The 21251-nt window shown below is 53.3% G+C and overlaps 4 protein-coding genes across 4 annotated transcripts; 2 read left to right on the top strand and 2 right to left on the bottom strand.

Moving 5' to 3' along the window:
- Positions 1–648: 648 nt before the first annotated feature.
- On the bottom strand, positions 649–12677 carry HMPREF1541_07285 (uncharacterized protein; the record flags this gene model as incomplete). Its single annotated transcript, XM_008721609.1, has 2 exons — positions 649–797; positions 848–12677. 2 exons carry the CDS (start codon positions 12675–12677, stop codon positions 649–651), a joined length of 11979 nt encoding a protein of 3992 aa, XP_008719831.1.
- A 1125-nt stretch (positions 12678–13802) lies between these two features.
- Positions 13803–15656, top strand: HMPREF1541_07284 (uncharacterized protein; the record flags this gene model as incomplete). The annotated part of the gene is made up of 2 exons (XM_008721608.1): positions 13803–14993; positions 15033–15656. The coding sequence occupies 2 exons, from the start codon at positions 13803–13805 to the stop codon at positions 15654–15656; spliced, it is 1815 nt and encodes a 604-aa protein (XP_008719830.1).
- A 782-nt stretch (positions 15657–16438) lies between these two features.
- On the bottom strand, positions 16439–17971 carry HMPREF1541_07283 (uncharacterized protein; the record flags this gene model as incomplete). Its single annotated transcript, XM_008721607.1, has 1 exon — positions 16439–17971. One exon carries the CDS (start codon positions 17969–17971, stop codon positions 16439–16441), a length of 1533 nt encoding a protein of 510 aa, XP_008719829.1.
- Positions 17972–19602: 1631 nt separating this feature from the next.
- On the top strand, positions 19603–20784 carry HMPREF1541_07282 (uncharacterized protein; the record flags this gene model as incomplete). The annotated part of the gene is made up of 3 exons (XM_008721606.1): positions 19603–19982; positions 20032–20338; positions 20431–20784. 3 exons carry the CDS (start codon positions 19603–19605, stop codon positions 20782–20784), a joined length of 1041 nt encoding a protein of 346 aa, XP_008719828.1.
- Between the last annotated feature and the right edge of the window lie 467 nt (positions 20785–21251).

Genomic DNA, 21251 nt, shown 5'->3' with positions numbered 1-21251 from the left:
GGCGATTGATGAAGCCCGTTTGTCGAGAAGTTGTCGAAAGCAAGGACAGGAATAGGTTGTGTCAAAAACGGGCGCAGGCTCGCAAAAAGCAGTCTCGGTGCGCTAGTTGTCTTGGCAATTGCTAAATCTTGGCGCGCTCGCAGATCACGTGCTATTCTACCTGCATTGACTTGTTAGGATAAAACACCGCCTGCTTCAGATCCAACTGTTCAGTGTTGTTTGTTGTCTGCCGCTCTGTATAGTCGCGTAGGCTACAGGTCAGACCAGATCTGTACTTACGAGGGCAAAACTCGGAGGAATGGTGGGCTAATGAATGCTCTCAATTAAGCTGCTCTATCCCGCCACTTGGCAGCACCACAGCACGACAGAAGGCTTTGAGGTCTGCACACCTCTTCTCACTGGCCGTCTGGATACTACCGCGGCTCGCTATGTAAGCTATGCTAACTCATCGCCACCTACACCATGCGCTTTTAATACACTCCTCCCTCCATCGCATGTCCGCGTCTCGTTCCATCATCACTATCCTCAGTGTCAAACGCCGGCCGATGCAAAACAAGAAACGACCGTGCCATGCCATTTCGCTGATATCAACGCTTTCAATACAACATGACGAAGTGTAGAAATTGTGTTCGAGGTCGTAAAAGGCAATCAGGCAAATCCAAAGTAGTCGGCGCCCAGATTGATGGCCTTCATTATGTTGGTTTTGAGCGACTCCTGGTTGTCGTAAGCCGGAAGGTCGAGCTGGTTAAAGCAAGTGTGGCTGGTTGGCAGCCGGTTGAGGTTGGGTTCACGGTGGACTGTACTCTAATTAGTCATGGCTCGGTCGCTGAAATGGAGTGGAACTTACCAGAGAAGCGAGTTGTTCCCTGCATGCCTTCAAGATCTTTGAAACCGTTGAGTGGCACCTTGCTAGTGCCCGTGATGAATTGCAACAACTTAGCTCGCTCTTCGTTGCTCATGGCCCGCACAATACGCCAGAACCAAGTGATCTGAGGGCTGTTCGCGTTGTAATTATGGTAGTCGGTATTCGCCTTCCAGTCGTCGACATCGATCTCGGGAAGACCAGAAATGAGCAACTCGAGTTCCTGCTCATCAAAGATGGCAACTAATTCGGCAGGAATAATGTCGTGGAAACCGCGAATGAAATGCTCAAGCTGCTCACTAACGGATCCCGTTAGGCGGTACTCGACCAGCTTCTGGACGTATTCTCGCTTATTCTCCTCCGTAACGGGAATGTTGCGCCCATCGGGGATCAGGTCGACGATCTTTTCTTCACCAAACTGCTCTTCAACGATCGAAAAATCCTCGGTGAGGATATCAGTGATGTCGTTCTCCAGGATCCAAAGAAGAGACTTGTAATAGTCAAGATCCATGCTCTCAAGATCCTTGAGGTTTGGTTGCTTGCCAAGCATTCTCTTGTAGGCAGCGCGACTGAAATGGCAGTCAAGGACTCTACCTTCGTGGAGTGCTTTGCCAATGATTCGACCGATGAACTTGAAATACACAAGATGCTCACCGTTGATCCAACTGAGAGGATTCGGGTGGAAGGTGGTCTTGTCAGAAGCGACTGGCTGCCACAAAGCCCAGTCGGGGTTGAAGATGCCCCGAGCGAGGACTTGGAACCATTCGCGAGTAACACCGCCGGCGTCCACGCCCTCCTCGCCGTTGAACCGAATGTTGAGCTTGCCATACTTCATCTCATCAGCGGTCTTGAAGTACAGCGCCTTGTACGAATCTTGGAAGACTTGATCGCGGCGGACATTGAGCTGTAGGGGTGGCTGAACGTGGCGCTGCTGGTGTAACCTCGAATGGATTTGCTTCGTGAAGAAAGCACGCTTGTTATCGAAATCGAGCACTTTGGGATTCTTCACCAGTAAGCTGAAGCTACCGTTACCTTGCATCAATTTCGGCGATTGACGAATAATGTCATTGAGGATCTTCCGGTGCTCGGTAGTGAAGTTGAAGAAGAGCTGTTCGAGATCGTTTAGGTCCTCAACAATGGGAGTTGTGGGGCCCTCCTCGCGAATTTGCTGCACCAGAGGCGCTTCTTTGAGTGAAGTGTTCTTGCAAACAACCATCAGAGATTCGATCAGAGGAAGGAGAATGGACGCGAAAGCAATGACGTTGTCCTTCTCGCCCATGACACTAAGGCATTCGCTCAGCTTCGACCACAAAGGCCCAAGAGATAGGCCCTCGTAGGAGGTTGTCAGAATGCTCTTCACCGCACCTTCCTCACCCTCGCCCTCCTTCTTCGGCTCCGACAGATAATCGAGAGCTTTGAGAACGTGGAGTAGTTTGACCTGATCGGATCCACTGTGGGAAAAGCGAGTAGAGGTGATACCGTGGAGATCGGTGCTCGCTTGGGCCTCGCGGAGCTGTGGTATCAGCTCATCGAGACTTGAGCAAAGAGACGAGGAGAGGTTCTTGACATGCCCGATCAGCTGCTTGCCGAAGACTTCACTGGTGCCGGGCACGCAGGAGATACTCGACATCGTATCCAAAGTGGCATGAAAGGTGTCGTTACCACATTCGGAAGCAATGAAGATATTAGCAATGAGCTGGAGATTTCGAGTGGGAATGACAGGCGGCTCGAAACTCTTCTTCGGCTTGGGCTCTTCATTTTTGCTGACTTCGTTCTCTTCATCCTTCATACTAGCAGTGGCTTCACCGCTCAGGGCCTCGATTGCAGTTGTTCCCTCAGCCCCAACCTCAGTAGAACCCTCAGTCATAGCAGTATCTTGCACCTGATCAGTGTTAGAAGGTTCAGTCTGTCGCTCGGAACTTTCGGTAGTATCTGGCTTCTGGCTCTTCGCCTCATCCTTTTGCTCCTTTTCCTTACGCATCAGGACGACCAGGGGCGAGGTTACCGCGGCGAGCAGTTCAGCAAGAGATTGCAAGCTGGGAGCACTTTCAACGATAAGCTTGCGGTCAAGCAGGGTGATAAGGTCGTTGATAGGATATTTGGTCGTCTTGCTCTCTTTGTCTTTGCCCTTCTTGGATTTGGAGCTGCTGCTGATATCGACCTCGCGCAAGAACAATGTACGCACGTGTAGACCGTGCTGGGAGAGTTGCTTAAGCGCCGAGAGGCACTGTTGAACGACAACCAAAGGAGTGACGTCCTCACCTAAACCAGCACTTGGCTGCATCGATAGGGTTCGCTTTAACGGCTGGGGAGTTTTCTGAGCAGCGGTGGCTTTGGCGCGTAACGAAAGACTGGCAAGGCTGCGCTCGACGGCGGTGACATCAGTCGATCCCTCCTTCAGAATGACCAAGAGCATATTAATGACCTCAAAGCGAGTGAGTCGGTTGCCGCATACGTTCCTCAAGATGTGCCACAGGTTCGACCGAAGTGAACCCTGTTGTGGAAGGAACATCAGACGCAAAAGTGTCGCAACGCCAGCTTTATCGACTAATTGAACCACTTGGCGTTTGTTATCCTTCTGCCCATCGCGGTCAACACGACCGCCCTGGGCCTGCCGACCAACAGGCAGGCCAGAATAGTGGAAGATTCGGCGAGCGTGTTCACGACCTTCAGCAGCAAACCGGGGATTAAGCTGCGCCAAAATGTCGTGAGATTGCTCACCCAAGATCTCGCGGCGTAGTGCCGGATCTAGAGTGGCTAGGAAATCATCGTTGTTCATGTCTTCCGCCTGAACTGGTCTATTAACCGCTGCTTCTCGGCGAGCGGCTTCTCGCTCCCGCTGTCGCTGAGCATTGGCTTCAGACTGACGAATTTCTTCTCGGACTTCTTCTGGCAGAGCATTGAGGAAGTCGTTCAGGTACTCAGGATCAATAGGTGCATTGTCAGTACCCGTTGCCGCCCCCGTGCTAGCATTGGTGTTTTGCTGTTGCGCTTCTTCTCGGCGAGTGGCATATTGCTGCATGATGACTTCTTCTCGCAGCTCCTCTGGCAGCGCTTCGAGGTACTCCCGGTCAATGGCCAACCCGGTGATGTCCAGTTGACGTCCTCTGATTGTCGTGAAGACGCGCTCTTGAGCTGCCTCTGACGATTCAGCCTCATCTGGCTGGTCCTCACTTCGAGGATCTGGCTCGGTAGACTGCACACCTTCCATAGGCTCCGCCTCATTAGTCTCGCCACTGGCGGCGGGTTGGTTATCAGCAGCAGCAGCAGCAGCCGCAGCAGCCGCCTCAACTTCTGCAGCGACACGTCGCTCCTCTTCGGCACGCTCCGCAGCCTCTTGCTCTTCCCGCTCCTTGCGGGTGCGCTCAGCTTCTTGGCGTTGTCTCTCTTCTTCCTCTCTCTGAGCCCTGATTTCCTCTTCCCGCTTACGCAGGCGCTCCTTCTCCTCTTGTTGGGCAGAAGGGGCAAGCATCGACATAAGGAGGAGCTGTATGCGCTGGAGCTTGTCAAGGTACTGGTTGCCAAAAAGGATGGCTCGCTCCTCTTGCCATCGAACCATGGTGGTGGCAGGCGTAAAGCTTACAGCTCGAGGAGGGTCTTCGCGTACACGTTGGCTTGAGATAGCCCCGCCACCCATGCCGAGACCATGCCGCATTCCTGAGGAGAGTTCTCCAAGGGGAACATTGACGTTAATGCTCATAGGACTAGCGTACATGGCAGGGCCGCCTCGATGAATAGTGTTCGCGATCAGATCGAGGAGCTGACCGTGGCCGCGGCTCTGTCCGCCTTCGGCCTGAACGACGGATCGGAAAGCGTCGCGCACGGGGCCTGGCATCAAACTGGTGAAATTATTGAACTCCTCCAGGTCCTCGTCCCCGGGGAGCCGGCCTGAGGCCAAGGTAATGCGCGAAACATCGCCTGCACGTGATGATGGCGCTTCTCCCGGTGGTCGCTGTAGCAGTGGATTTGTGCCATCGTCATTGTCTTGTCGACCAGGACGGCGTCCACTAGAGGATCGGTAGAATGATGGGATGGACTCGCCAGCTCCACGAAAGCTTGGAGGGTGAAGGAATGCTGTAGGTGGAGGTGGAGGGCGGAAGATGGAACGGCCACCGAAATTGCGACGTCCAAAACCTCTAGGTCGAGGCGCAGGTTCGTCGAATGTCCACTGATCCTCGTAGTACTCGTCTTCGATATCACCATCCATGAAGTCATCGAAGTGATCATGGCCAAGAGCGTCATTCTCGTCCATTTCCTCGTCTTCCTCCACAACATCGACATCCTCATGGTCCTCTTCATCATCTGCACCAGCCACACCAGGGTGCATTACTACGTGGGTATGATTCGCACGCCCACCTTCTTCATCCCGTCCGTTAAGAACACGAAGAAGGTTGTTGAGGTCGTCTTGCAGAGCAGGTGCTTCGTCTGGACCGCCAGCAAGGAGGTCGCCATTCATGTCGACCTCAATCTCATCGCCTTCGTCATCGTCAGCATCGTCGTCAATGTCTTCATCACCTTCATCATCTTCCCAGTCGGCTTCGTGGTCGTGTCCATCACCGAGGCTGTCGTTTTCGTTGTCGGCGTTGATCTCACCATCTTCGTCTTCGATATCGAAGTCCTCGCCATCCTCGTCATCTGAACCATCGTCACTACTGGTCTCGCTATCGTCATCACCAGTATCAACTTCCATGCCGCCCTCATTGACGACAAACTCGAGCTCCATAGGCACGTCCCCCGGCAGACCCTCGATTGGGCCGTCCATGTCGTCCTCATCTTCGTCACTGACAGCTTCGTCGTCTTCTTGGCCTGCGGGCATGCCATCGTCGTAGTCCATCTCGTCAGGATACTCCTCGTCGTCGTACATCTCTTCGTCATCATCCTCATCATCGGAATCCGAATCGGACTCTCGAGGTCGATTCGGGTCAAGAAGACCCAAAGCCGAATTACGGTAGAGATCCGGAGTCTCCTCTCGTTCGTCTTCTACCTCTGAGACCGATGAAGCTGATGATATATCGTCATCCGATGTATTGCCCAGAACCGAAGTGATCACGTCCGGCGAAGTGAGACTAAGTTGTGTGGCCAGACTGGTAAGTTCTTGAAGCGGTCGCAAGATAAACTTGATTACGCGCCGGGCACCTCGCTGGGACAGATCGATTTCAGCCAGTGAGCTTGTAAGGACTGAGATCAGATTCTTCTCAAACATCATTCGACCGAGAATTCTGTACGAGGTGTTATTAGAACCAGCCGCTCCATCAGAGGCCGATGGCTTCGAAAGTAGGCGATTGAACATATCCGACAAGCATAGTAGCTTGCTGTACTTGGTTTGCAACGACTCGGTCGACGAGGTTGCATCTTTGAAGGCTTTGATGGCATGCTCAAGCACGAAGCGGCGCACGAACGTCAGCTCAGGTTCATCGTCCTTGTCATCTACCTGTACGAGAGCATAGCGCTGCACAGGGGCTGATTTGCCTTTCTCGCCGGTCTTAGAGCACAAAGAGACCAGGACTTTGATGGCCCAATCCGAGACTGCAAGTCGCTTCTTGCAATGAATTGACTGGTCGTCTTTGTCCACATAGCCAGAAGCGACCAAGCCGTTCAGCACGTAATTAAGGATGCCAGATCGTGGCTTCGATGGAGTCACTGCCAACGGATCCGACTTGCGAGAGAAGTTGATGAACTCAATCTTGGTGCGACTATACGAATGCAGCAGCTCCACCAAGCACTGGAGTAAGAAGCATCGATAGATGAAGATGGGGTGGTCTTCCGGCTTGAATCGAGGGCGCTCTGGCTTGGCTGCATCTGACTGTGCAAGGCCCGAGCCATCGATAGAAGAGGCTGGCGACTCAGGGGCAATCGTTGGAGCAACAGGCGGGTCCAGTACCGGGCTGGAGTCTTCCGAGTCAGCTCTTGCTGTAGATGGAACGTCCTTGTCATCGACATCCTTGTAGGACAACAGCTCAGAAAGCAGGAAGTGGATGACACCATCAGGGTTCTCAACGACCGGGGGCTTAATGTCAGCGGTCTTGCCTTTTGAGTCATCGGCAGGAGCATCGGTGTTTTCGACGCTTGCGGCAGCTTCGTTGGCATCATCTGCCGCCGTGCCGTCTCCAGCTGGGGACGTAGTCTTATCGGCGGGTCTCGCGTCGTCATCTTTGAGAACATCCTTGAGCGCAAGAGGGGGACCAGGCGAGTGGGGCTGCCATTGCGACAATTTGAGCAGGTCGTTCGACACCTTCACAAAGACCTCGGGTGACCGGATAGCAAGGTGGTGCAGCTCTCTGGTATAGCCATTTAGATCCAAGTTCCGAGAGGAGTTTCGGCCAGTGAAGGCAGCTTGGATCTCGCTTCTCATGATCTGCACAAGTGTCTCTTCGTCCTCCACAATGTGACGAAGGATGAGCATGAACGAGCTCAGGAAGCGACTAGAGACTCCCATACCAAGCTGTTTGACCATAAGGAAGAGGCGTTGCAAGTTCCGTTTCTCTGAGAGTGCCGTAGCAATCTCGCGCTTTCTGGTCAGCATGACCAGAACTCTTGCAATGGAGAGAGCCATAGATTTGTCTTTTCCAACTCGAGGGAGACAGTCGAGCAAAGCTGTGAAAAGTTCCTTCTTCTGATCGAGACTGATGGTAGCCTTCTCAACCAACTCTGCCTTTGGCATAGGTGACTCAAGGTCTCGAGGATGGTCCCAACGCACCTCAGCTGGCTCATTATCCTGCGACAGCATCTGCTCGATAAGTAGCAGGATTGGAGCGACCCAGGGATAAGTATCATCTCCCTTTCGAATCACTGTACCGCTGAGCTTCAAGAAAGACAGCAGCCCCTCAAAATTCTCTTGGAACACCCCAAGTGCTGTCTTGAAGACCTCCTTATCGTTGATAAGCAAAGCAATGAGATGAGCAGCTGCGGCGATCTTCTTGCCTTCGGATTCCTCGATTTCTCCATCTGCCTGCATTGATAACAGTGAGTTGACGAGAAGATCGGAAGTCGATTCCCAGTAGCTCTGAGCAGCCTCTCGCGACATCTTCTTCGTGGCACTTGAGATGAGATCTGCTAGCTCAAAAACCATGTCTTGGTGGCTGTTCAGTACGTTGTTGCAGCGCTCGGCAAGATCATCTCGAATGGATCCCCGCTCTGCGTTGATAATTTCGACAGAGTAGGAAGGGTGAGCGGGCTTCTCTCCCTTAGAGATCGGCTGAGCCGCAGGCTGCTCCGAGGAGTTCAAAATGTTACTCAGATCCATCGCCGAAGACCCTGATGTCTGTGGGCGAGCAGGATCCGAGGGGCTCGAAGATGTTACGCCTTCCATTTCGCTATCATGAGATGCATTGTTGACAACCTCGGCCAACGCCGCCTCGATAGGTCCAACTGGCAGAGCAGAAGAAGCACCTGCCGGACTGGATGTAGAGGGTGTCTCACGGGTCGTTGCAGGCAAATCGGTTTCGCTTGATGGAATAGGTAATCGACGGCGCCGTGGATGGGCGATCATCGCCCGACAGTATTCTTTCGCAGCAGTGTTAGAATTGCCTGAGGGTAATGTGTTGGTGCGGTATAAGGCTTCTTTAGCAAGATCTTCATCAAATCCATCGTCCTTAAGCTCTCTAAGGCGGTTGTGATCGATGGGAAATTTGCGAGGCGGTGGAGGCGTGACTTTGGGGTGACCACTCTGCGTCTGGACCGCTTCCTCTTCAGAGTCTCCCTGTAAGGCGTGCTTGAGGATAGATACTAGTTTGTGAACAACGTCCCGGGAGGCTTGATCGGCATATTCGCTGTCCCAGATTTCGCGCACAAGAGGTAGGGCCTCCATTCGGAACTCTAACAAAGCTTGCGGCGGTACAAAGTAGTGAGCCTTACCAGGATCCGAGTTCTTCATATGCGAAGACTGAGGAGCGCCCACAACACTCTTTGCACTTGTCAAGATGTCGAAAATATCGAGACAAGTTTTGAGGCCAGTGTTTGCAGCAAAGGTCCAGACCTCGACTTTGCATTGCTTCAACTCTGAGAAGAATTCAGTCCCGATGTCTCGCAGCCGACGGATGCCACCAAGCTTCTTCAACGCGTTGACCACGAAGCTCTGGCAGAACTCGCCTGTACCAGCACCCTGAAGGTCGTCATGAAGCGAGACTCTCATGTTGGACAAGCATACAACCAGGTACTTGAACCTCGTCTCCTTATCAAGGACAGCATTGTTGAGCCCTGGTTGGATGAAGTCGGGCTGTAGTTGCTTCAGCAGCGCGCCCGCGATAGCGTCGGAAACCATAGCGCTCTTCTGTCTCGAAAAGGTATCTGGTCTCCTCCTCCCGCCGGCAGTGCCGTGACCAATACTGCCCAGAAGCTCTGCAATTGCTGCAGGTGTCTCGAGGGTGAGATATCGTAATGTCTGCACGTTCTTGAAAGCGGCTGTCTGGCGGTCCTTAGTAGTTTCGGGGCTCTCGTCCTCACCTTCCGTATTGGAAGAGCTATCCCAGATACGAAGGATCTGGTCTACCTCGTCGTCTCCCATGGAGAAGTTCTCTGGCTTTGTGGCCTTGACCCAGGGATCAGGAAGCTTCTTCTGAATGACGATCGCCTCGCGAACACACGCAGCGCTTATGTCACCGAGCATGCCACTCAGCTCCGCGAATAAATCGGCCAAGTTGACGAGGCCAAACAAGAAGGCATTGTGGGTACGCGAACTGAAGATGGCTGTACTGAACACCTCTCCAATGACTTGGGCTAGGCAATAAATAGCCATGAGACTTCGGACAAGATACGTGCCATTCTGCTCCACTGGTGATGTTGCATCCATTTCCGAATGCTGGCTCTCTCCGCTCGTCAGCTGGATGAGAGGATCGAAATAGCTTTCATCCTGGCCCGGCTGGGAATGACTGAAGTGCTGCAATTCGGAACAGACGAAGAGTGCTCGATCGACGAGTGCAGGTAGGACTAATCCAGGCTTCAACTCAGCCATCATGTGGATGACGTTTGCAAGCTCTTCCATATGCCCATGCATACCGAAAGAATACTCGGCCACCGGTACACTGGGGATAGTGACAAGATCGAGTACCATATCAGCGCCGCCATGCTCGAGGAAAACAACACATGAAGATTGGGTTCGGAAGAGGTGGGACAGGAATCCCACCGACGGCCTCATGTAGTCCGAGGCGGTCAGGCCATGTGAATCCTCGTTTTGAGGATGCGCACAACGAAGACCGTTATACCCCGGCTCGTCAAAGGTGAGCTTCTTGCCGTCGGGCAGTGTAACAGCATCAGAAGGCTTTGCGTCGGATCGAGGGGAGGGAATAATCTCCTGTCGTAGCGCCTCGATACCACCTGACACTTTAAGATCACCATTCAGCCCCTGGTGCCAGAGTTTCGGCCCAGCGCCATAATCTCCTGCCATAGCCCGTGTAATATGTCGGACGCGTGCAATCATGACGATGACTGAGCTCATTACAGTATCGCGCAAATTAGGGTGATGACGAACGAGCTCGTCGAACGTGGTGCCGAGTACTCGCATGTTGTTGAGATCCTTCATAAGCTTAACATGAGCCGGTGACTCAAAGATCTCGAAGAACTTCTCCAGAGCGCCAGACGACTTGAAGAGGTCGAATCCTGCGCTTGTCAAGCATATGGCCTCAAACAGTTGCGATGCGTTACCAATGGCTTCAACGGAAGCGGGAATTCCAGGACCCTCTTGAGCAGAAACATCTGAAATAGTCTGCTTGATGTCTGAGTCTGATTGCGAACCATCACGACGAGTGACCGTGCCCAAAAAGCTCTTGATGATGCCTGCTTCTGCAATGACTGTGAAACACGTAGGCTCGTTATTAAGAAAACCACTAATGGCCTTAACAACCTCGCTCCAGGTGTGTGTACCAAATGCTTGCAGTTTGTCCATGATGAGCTTGAAGGCAGTTAGCAATGATTGGGAATCCACCAGACTTCGAGAAGCCCTATCCGCATTAGCACCTTGATGACCAGTGATATCGTTGATCATGTCAATGATAGAGCGCAAGACTTGTCGGTGAATGTACGGAATTTCGTAATCGGTGAGCCGGGTCTTATACTCTGGCGGAATGCCTTTCCCACCCTGGTGCTGCTGCCATGCATCCTCGGCTAAGTCGCGTGTCAGGTTACTGAGGTTCTCAAATGCATCGGTTTGTAGTAAGACCTGAAGACCATCCTTGAAGTGGTGGAAAAAGCTCTTCATGAAGTCCAGCATCCGAAGGTGCACTCTCATGGCTTTGACAGTTGTACTACGCAGTCCCGTCACATATGCAGCCACGAAGCTGCTAGAGAAACTGCCTTCGCTCAAGCGGCCGTGATGACCTGAAGCTTCGATGACATACTGTGGTAACAAGAATACAGCTTCTCGCCATTCGTCGCCATCCAGTGTATCGTTCTCATCCCCGTCGCTGGTGAGATCGACAAGAGCACGTTGAGTAAGGCGTAGCAACAACCCATTGGCGGAGCTGGCGCCAAGAGCGGCGGTGATATCTTGAGCAAATAATTTATGTCGAGCGAGGACGCCGATCGTCACCATGCTCAAAGTTTGCATGTAAACCTCGACAGTGGGTTGGCCTTTCTTCGGATCTTGGATTAAATTGACCAATTGCTGCACCAGCTCTTGAGGCTTCTGTCCCGCTTGATCTCTCCCTAGTAGGTTCCGCTGCAGTTCGTCATCGGTAAAGACATTGCCCACAATGTTGATGGCCAAGATGCGGATGGCTAAGACGTCTTTGCGGCCATGTGATGACAAGAGACCATAAGCGATACGCAGCTTGTGCAGAAGCTCGTATCGAGTAGTCTTCGGCATCTCGTCTGGGCAGGTGCGCAAAGCCTCTTCAATAGTCATCTTGCTCAGATCTGATGTGGAGAACTCAAGACTACGAAGATTTGAGGATGAATCTGAAGCTTCTTGAGCACTATCAGGCAACTGAACCGCCTTAGCAGAAGCACTCGTCTGGCGGCGAAGTGGGGTCGGCGTGTTTGGGGTTGAGGGCGCTGTGGGCTGAGCAAGCGGTTTGCTCTGTTCTCCTGTGTCTTTCGCTAGAGCTTCGGGAGTCCACGCAACTTTCACCTGTGCCCATGCCTGCCAGTCGCGATCAGGTTGCGCAGGTCTTGCGGAGCCAGTCTGGGCTGAGAAATCTCGACATAGAGAGCGGAAGTCGTTTGGGTTCGCGGCAGCAGAGGTACGCCTCGACCCACTGACGTGGCCGGCTTTGCTCTTGGTAGATTTGACAGGTGAGGCTGGCACGCGTTTCGCGGGAGAAAGATTCTGTGCGATAGGACTTGCTAAGCATCGTAACCGGTCGTGATCATAATCGTAGAACTTTGCCACAGGCGCAGGAACAGGGCTACCGCGCTCGGAGTAGCGTTGTGCGAGCAAGATGGTAAGTCGTAGAGTCCGGTGCAGCAGTGAGAGAGAAGTAGTATTGAGAAGGTCGTTGAGGCGATCGGAACTGTTGTAGGTAGCTCGATTGGCGCATTTCTCGACCAGCAGTCGGGAGAAGTCCAGAATGGACTCAATGAGAATGCGATCACCTTCTTCGCCAAACTTTTCGACCATCTGCGTTTCATCCGCTCCTGTCGTGCCTTTCACGAGGACAGCCACCCCAAAAGAGGCAGTCTGCGGGCCTTGCTCTAGACTATATGTGGTGATGAAAGTTTTAAGGATTTCGTCGAATCGATCGAGAGGTACAACCCAGTTCATCAGATCTCCCCGAGGATAAGGCCATCTTCGATCCCATGATTCGAAAAGGGCAGGTAGTTCTGAGTAGCTGGCAGCCGAGATCCTCTTCACGAACTCCAGCACAGCTGGTGACTGCGACATGTTAGAGGTAAAGGTGGAAAAGAGGGACAGATTGGCTAACCAGAGATGAATTGTGTTTCTCCTGCGGCTTCTTGGTGATCGTCCCCATCTTCACAAAGCTCCTGACAGTGGCGATGGAGGCCACATGGGAGGGGAGATATCAGGCTCAATTCTGCACTCAACTAGCTTCGTCTGGTGATGATTCTTGGACTGTCGAGAGAGTTGCAGGCAGAATTGAGTGAGGAGGAAGGACGGCAAGTAGGGTTGAGGATTTGTTTGCGTGGGTGGCCGCTTTCGTGGACAAAGTCAGGTTGGAGTGAGGCTCTCGGAGCGGCGCAGGCCCAAGAAGTGATCAACTCGTGCAGTAGTCAATCAAACCTAGACTTCGCGTCGGGTAAGAGTAGAACTATCGGGTCCACGAGGTCGCAAATGAATGACCAAGGGGGGGTAGACTAGTTTACAAGTAATGCGCGATGACAGTAATGCGAGTAGGAAACGTAGACGATGCGGCGCGTCGTGATGGACTTGAAGGTGCGGTTGAAGGCTCAGCCTTTGGAGATTTGCAGACTGACGTAATTTTAGGGCGGTAGGCCGCCAAAAGCTGCCGAGCTAGCGACTTCCGCCTGTCACGCCAATAGTTAGGTGTCAAAATTTAGGCACCGCATGCCTACGTTTGTCCTTCAGTTGCCTTGTTCTACTGCTACTATTTCTACTTGACATATTCTTGAAGTGCTTGCTCAAAATCAGTAGCAACATTTGACATTTGTCTGGACATTGCCTTTGCAAGGTGCATGCCTCGAACTTCTGACGATTTCCTCAACATGGCTCAAGTTTTTGTTCGGTATTACGATGTCGGCAGTCCGCTGCGACTACGACCGAACGCAGAGACACGATAAGTAGACGTTCCGCATGATCGCAACGTATAGTCCATCCCATTTGAACTTCGCCCCCAGTACAAGACTCGTCTCTCACCTCCGCCAGCCACTGAACGCTTCATCATTTGGCCGCGGAGCGGTAGCCTTGTAAAGCCTCGCCGATTGGTATTAGCACAGTATCTCCGACGTCTTTCGCCATCATCATGATTTCTCTCTCCTTCTAACAACATGATCCGAGCTCTACGCCGTCCTGACATTGACTTGTACAAGGATGGCGGCTACTTGCACGAGGCTATGGACTTGCTCCCGCTGCTTCCAGATGCAGCGGCGATCGCAGGTCCGGTGTAGAACTACAGCTCGCCCCACTGCACGATACCTATCGTCTACCCCACCGCGAGCAGAGGAGAAGCCAACCGAAAGGGATGCACCAACTCCGACGCAAGAGGAGGAGCAGGGAGCTATGTCTCGTCGACTTTCCGCGATGGTAGAGGAATCGATAGACACGGGCAGCAAATCTGACCGTCGCACGATGCAGTCCGCGTCCAACACTTTCTCAGAACAGCTCAAAGCTCAGCTCGAGGCTCGAATAGCGGAGTCATCGTTCAGAACAGAGAATCAACTGGCGCATACCGAGGCTAATCTGCCAACTTATGCTGGTAAGGGCACCTCATCCACCGCCACCGCGCCGCATTGGACTGGATCCGAGCCAGTCGAAGACGCAGCCTTACGAATGCTTGACGATGCGCACAAGAAATTGCGCTCTTCTCCACGTCCACCACGAGTACCTCAGAACGTCAATCTGCGCCCACAGCCAAAGGCAAAAGTCTCCCAAGGTGCCCGGCTCGCCACCGCCAGAGACAAGACTTCTATCTACGCGTTCTCTCAGCAAGAGGACATGTCGGAGGAAGAGCGTGAAAGGTTTCGCAAGGAGCTCAAGGATCGTTTCTCACCTGGCGTACGTCCAATGCCTCAGACGTTGCAGGGTTTGACATCTTTAGCGAACGAGCGCATTGAGGATGCCATTGCGCGCGGGCAATTCAAGAATATCAAGCGGGGCAAGGACGTCAATACACAACGCGACTACAATGCCAACAGCCCCTTCCTCGATACTACCGAATACTTCATGAACAAGATCATTCAGAAGCAGGAAATCGTACCACCATGGATTGAGAAACAGCAAGAGCTCGCCAAGCTAGTGGATTCGTTTCGCAAGCGCTTGCGGAGCGACTGGCGCAGACATGCCGCACGTATGATTGCTAGCGAGGGTGGAAGTCTGGAGCAGCAGGTCACACGAGCCAGGGGGTATGCACTGGCGGAAGACATCGTCAATCCGCGGTCCACAGAAAGGCAGAAGATGACGGGAATCAGCAGCGACGGCAACCTCGTCAATCTCACCGTCGAGGACCGCATCGCCGCGGGCATCCAAGCCGAGAAACCGGAACCAAAAGTGAAGGTAGAGCTTGTGGACGCCAATACTCAAACCAGTAGCAAGGAGCTGGAGAAAATCGAAAGGGAGCTCGAGGACGAGATGCAGACCGTGGCCTCCATTTCTGCTGCCACCTCCCCAACTCCATCCAATGTCGCCACGACTGCCGTATCCGAGCACACTCCCATCCCCAACGAAACACCCTCTCCCAGCTCGGATTCCCCAGCACCGGCATCCTCGCCACCCCACCAACCAACCCGCGTCCTCCCAACCGCCCACCCGTTCCGCGACCCCGCATGGCAGCGCACCGAACACGCCTACCACACGCTCGCCATCGACGAAATCAACTCCTTCACCCGCTCCTACAATCTCATGGCGCCCAAGATCGCACAAAAGCCCTACACGAACCTGGAGCGCGAGCTGAAGCGCTGCTTCGCGACCGTGGCGCCGCAGCTCGCGGACGAGATCGTCGAGCGCGCCCGTCGGCCCACGGTCAAAGGCTTTGGCGCCAAGGCTGATGGTGGGGGCAAAGGGGTGTTGGAGCGCGTGGTCGGCAGCGGCGCGAGGGAGTGGAGTGGGCACGAGGGTGTCATTAGGGATGAGGGGGTCGAGAAGGGGTATGGGTTCAAGCAGCTGTGGAGGGATTTGTTTGGGGGTCAGGGGAGGAGGAAGGGGAAGAAGGAGAGGGAGGCTGCTTGAGTTGGCAACCTGAAACTGCGTATAGATGGTGTGAGTGAGAGTGTGTGTGTTACGATATCGACGAGCATTATCAACCGTCATCCATGAGGATATTGTGGGTATAAGATAAAGGGATCGCGGGAATGGTAAGTGCAGAAATAGAATTGCAGAGCCGCCAAGATATGGCGAAGGCGCAAGGCACGAATACATAAGACACACAGATCAACTCTCTAGACCAGCGTCAGACCCATACACAGCCAACATCTGTGCGCCTGGCGTAGTTCGTGGTTAAACCAGTGATCCAGATGGGAGTATCGGCCCCCGTCCGCACTCGACTGGAGGAGTCGTCCTCAAGGGCTGCGTACCAACAATGCTTCGCTTTCGAGTTTTCAGGCTCTACGCGTGTTCCTCGACGATATCGCCTGTCATCTCCACCTTAAGTAGGATACCTTACTGACAATAGTCGCTCTTTTGCTTCTGTTGGGGGTTGGCGCCTGCTGCATATCCAGCGCCCCTCAATGGCTGACTCTCCGTCACAGAGGACGGCACGTTTTCCTCCAGGCTGGCGGTACCAGCTGCTTATCATGCGCATTTGACGGACTCGATCAGCTGAATTATGATCCAAGGCGTAGCCATCTCGTGCCCAGAGTGATAGGCACCGCAGCGCACGGCGGGTATGGCCCCTACAGGCGAGCTGGAGCCGGCCCGATTGCGGCTGGGCACTGTGGTCGGGCGCGCACTACCGTTCGCCGGGCTGATATGCAGCTAGAGCTGCGATCTTCTGAAGATTTTGGTCACTAAGTTCACATGGTTCCCCGCGGCCAGTTGAAATGGGTGAGTTCTCCTGCCTCGTTGATGGGCGCAGGCGGTGCCGACAGATTCGTGCCCGTCCTCGATATCGGCTTGGGGAAATATTCATTTTCGCCCGACGCCAACGAGTGACTCGTCCTCCGCCGCAGCAGCTGCTGCGCGGGCGGAATGTCTAGGTCGTCCAGTCGATCTGGGTTCTCTGGGAAGCCGTCACTGTTGATGACCTCGCGGACTTTCATCATGTTGTGCTCGATGACGATTCCTGGCACGGGTGTGGACACGTCTTCTCGTGTCTCCCCGTTGACTTCGAATTTGGGTGACTGCTCGAAGACTTTGGCCAGATATCTCATGAGGCTTGTCAACGCCTTGCGTCGGTCGTCCTTGGTGCAGCCTTTGGTCTTTTGGAGAGTGTCCGCGAAGACCGCGGGCATGTAGTAGGGCAGCACGGCTCGCTCGTTCACGTTGCCGTCGATGTTTAGTCCCTTGATGAGGAAGTCGCGGCTTGTACTTTCGAGTTGGTTGAATGCCTCGGCAAAGAGATCTGCTTGCTCTTTGTCAACGGTTCTGCCCATGGTGAGTAGTCGCAGTAGCGCTCTATCCTCGTCTCGGGTAACGCTCAGGCGCCGAAAGCCGACATTAACCAGGAGCTTGTTTCGCTTTCTCAACACTCGGTCGTATGCTTCTCTCAAAGGCATGTCCTCGCGAATAATCTTGACCGATACATCGTGGACGGTTTGAAATGTCTCGAAGACAGGTTGGATCAGGTTCATAGCTCCATCCGAATTAACGTGGCCAAGAGCACCCGCAACATCGAGCATCTGTTCCATAAATTTCAGTTCAAAGGCGTGCTCTTGCCCTTGCATCTCCTGCAGGAATTCGAGATTGATTGGAACACTTTCGGCTTGGGCGAGCTGTCCAGCATTCAGTTCCGCGCCAAGAGCCAGACCTAACTTCAGCTCGACCATCTGACTCTCGTCTAGCAAGCTCAAGCAGTCGATGATGCCTATACTGGCCGCTTCATAGAGTATTGAATCATGGTTTTGATCGGGCAGGCTCCTCCCACCTGCCTCAAAGTGCCGCTTGACCTGTTGCTCAAGATTTGGGTCCTTACCAAGGTCATTGATTACCATGGAGATGACCAACAGCAGAACATCCTGAGTACTACCCAAGTTCTGCCGAAAATAGTCTCGAAGCCAAGCGAACGAATCTTCGGTCAGGCGCCTCGCATCTGGCTGATTCCTGGTAAAATGGTCATAATCGCCGTTATAGATCCAGCGCAAACATAAGATGCCGGTAACAGTTCGGTTAATTTCGTCATACTCGTGGTTGTACAGTATCATTGACGGACTAGGCGCCTGTGCTCGCACGTGACTGGTTGGCCGTTCCGAAGCAGCAGCGTGCTTTAGCCGTTCAAGCTCACTCGCGAAGGTGACCTGGACTTGGGAAAGAAGTGACGACTCGTCGATGTCGAAGAAGTGGCCGTTTTTGATGGTGTCGACGAGAGCGTGTGCTGTCGGCTGGGCCATGTCGTGCTTTGAATGCCCCAGCCCCATCACTATCTGGTTCCTAGCCTCGGAGGACAGATGTTTGTGGGCATGTTCAATATGCGAATTCGTTCACCAACAGAGGAGTTGGCTACTATGCTGCAAGAACAGGTCGAGCCCGCGGTGATATCGCAAGACCAACTGGGCAAGCGCGATCAGGATGATGTGGCAGTGTTGACGCCGTATCGCCGGGTGTCAAGCCTGGCTTGTAGGAATAGGCTCAAGGGCTTCAATCTAAGACAGTATGAGCTTCGTCTGTGGATGCTCGCATATTGTGCCGTATGCCGCAAGCCGTCCAGGCTGACATGAGATGCCATCGAGAGAGATCGAAGACCGAAAGGTGGGCGTAGCCGCTTGGCTCTCACCACGATGATTGGCTGACGTAGGTATGGCTTCGGTGGGGCTGACGAGGCGTTTTTCGACCGCAGCAAAGTGCTGAGCCATCAACGACTTTCCGGCTTCCTTCGTGCTATCTAGATATATTGCAGACCTGCCACACGGACACAGAGACGCCGTTGCGATTTCACAATGAACGCGCACTGTGCTGAGATTGATGCCTTGACCAGCACCATCCACGACCAAAGCAGTCACTGCGCTAGAAGCCAAGCTATACCCGGCAAGAGATGGTGTACGAAAGTGCCTGGCTCGAGAACTTTTGCCGTGGAGCCAGACCAAAGTGCTTTGCAGCATGGACTTCGGTCGCCATGAGCGCAAGCGAGAAACTTTCCCATCTACTTGCGGGGGCTGCAGTAGCTTCCAACTCCTTCCACTAGAAGCGCGCATTGATGTGGATGTATGGGCACGCTCGCTGCGGCGACCGAGAACGTGGTAGACGACAGCTTACGCTTGTACACACTACATGTGAGGCTCCATGCTTTCATGTTCAACTTGAGGAATTTCGCACCTCAAGTTCCCGTCATGCAAGATCCTGCCATGCGCTTTCCTATCTTCTGCAGCTCCTCATAGCACTTGTCTCTGTGAGATGGGAAACATCTCGGTATTACAACTGACGCTTGCATCAAGTCAATGTACGCGTCTATAATACAGAAGTTGATGATGTTGATGGGCCAGGACATGGAGCAGAAGACACCGACTTGGCATTGCAGTGACATACTGACAGATGAGCTTTCGCTTCCATGATAGGTCGACGACCCTTCATTATTGCATCGGTGAATGTACAGTACGGTAGCGTCCTCACTTGGTTTCCAGAAGCATCAGAGAGGTGACTGCGGCTCAGACGACTTGGATCTGGGCATCAGTCTTCACTACACAGCATGACGACAACGATGTCGTTACAAACATGCCAAGATCAGGTGAAGGTTGGTACTCCGGTTTGTCTTCCTCCTTTATACCTACATGACCTCAGTACACGCACGAAGTAGAGATTGGCACCACACCGTCGACATCTTCAGCCTCTGCCCATGGATTGGCACAGCAACCCTTCTGCTCACCTTGCAGCCCTGCTGGCATCGATTCCACCTCAGAATCAGCCCGTGCAGCCTGCCTACAGTCCTTGTGTCCAGTCAATGATCCCGATCAATTACCCTCTATCCAATGTCCGGGGACTGCCATCGCATGGCGATGACTACTCTTTCACTAACCCAGGCTACAACATGAACATCGTTGTACCTTATGGTCAGCACTCTGATCTCATGCAACTGCCATCCGCGACGACTCCTGCGCGGCGGCCTCAGCAGGGTGCCCACGCTCCTTCTCCCGCTCCAGAGCGCTTGCATACTCCCGTGGTAACCCCCAAGGAAGACTCACCTAGACCCGCCGTTCGCCGGTCTCGCACCAAGCGCAAAGCGACTCCCATTCTTGTTTTTGACGATCCCAATGACGAGGACTACGAAGAAAGCCCCAAGAAGAAACCGCGCAAGACGTACATCTACGACAGCGAGGGCGCGATAGATGCTGAAATCGGATCAAGCTCGTCGGAAGACGTCAAGCTGGCTCCGGAGCGGAAGCACCAAAGGAAGCTGAAGTACACGAAGTAAAGTTAATGAACACGGCAGCAAAAGCAGAGGCTGATATTTCCGCAGGGTCTCCCGCAAGTCTCCATCCAATACTCCTGCTCCCAGAAAGTGTGGCACATCCGACGCGAGACGCAAGTCCGAGCAGGCAAGCAATCTCCTCAAGCGCAAGGGCAAAGGCCGTCCCATTCCAAAACACGTCGAGGACTGCGACGAAGCGGACCTTATGATGTGGCAGTGGAAGCAGAATGGAAGATCTTGGAAAGAGATTCGTGCCGAGCACATCCGCATCGTTGGCGTGGAGCCTGGGAGAAGCAGCTTGTCTGTCCGTTTGGCCAAGATGGAGGACAATTTCATTGACAACGGCTGTGCAAACGTGAGTGCTTCTTCTTCACCTGCACAGGAGCCCTTTCACTCACCCAATGCTTTTCCTTACTCTTTGGCTGCAGGATGCTGACAGTACCTCAGGATCTCATGCTCCTCAAATACAAGGAACAAGTCGAGAACGAGCTCGAAGTGCTCAAGTGGCAGAAGATCTCAGCTAAGATGAAGAAGGAGGCGGCCGTCGACATGAGTGCTGAAGCCATCCGCAAGCGCTACCAGCTGCTCAAGGAAAGTGGCTGGAGGGTCGGCTCCAAGTTGCTCGACAAAGACGGGCATAAAGCCGAGGCAGAGGATGAGAGCAAGCATTCACTGGCCGACTCTAACGAACATCCTCGTGGAATCGGCCCCGATGGCGAGGGTGTGTCGGTGGATGAAAAGCCGCACCGCACAAGCCTGGTCGACTACAGCAGTGACGAAGACAATGGCTACGGTGGTTGAATTGACATTTAGCAATGGACCTGTCATACTGACTATGGCACACTTCACACGTTGACAAGAGTGGCACCCACAATGTCAAGACCAAGTAGCTCATATTGCTGCGAGAACGGGAAGCGTCCAAGGACCATGGCCGACTATGAGCTTTGGTAGCAGCCAAGGCATCAGGCAACTAGACACAACCACTACGATTGCAATCAAACGTTCTCTCCTCCTCACAGTTTTGAGCATATCAGTCTTCTCGGTCAGGTTCTTCGATGCCAAGCACGAGTCACACTTCGCAATCAAGGCGTAGTCGGTACGCGTGGTTGAACGCGTTGTGTTCAGCTGTCAGAGTCCATGAAAAAGAAAGCAACGCAATCTTCCATACGCAAGTATACCGTAACTTTTCGAGATTTGAGCAAGACGAGTGTTGGACACGCGTCGATGTGATTTTGCCTCCCCCTCAGCGAGACTGGGGGTTTCTCCAA

The sequence above is a fragment of the Cyphellophora europaea genome (genome assembly GCF_000365145.1).
Source record: "Cyphellophora europaea CBS 101466 unplaced genomic scaffold supercont1.7, whole genome shotgun sequence".
In the NCBI taxonomy this organism is placed as follows: domain Eukaryota; kingdom Fungi; phylum Ascomycota; class Eurotiomycetes; order Chaetothyriales; family Cyphellophoraceae; genus Cyphellophora; species Cyphellophora europaea.
The sequence above is the reverse complement of the archived record's forward strand: the minus strand, read 5'-3'. Positions and strand labels throughout refer to the sequence as shown.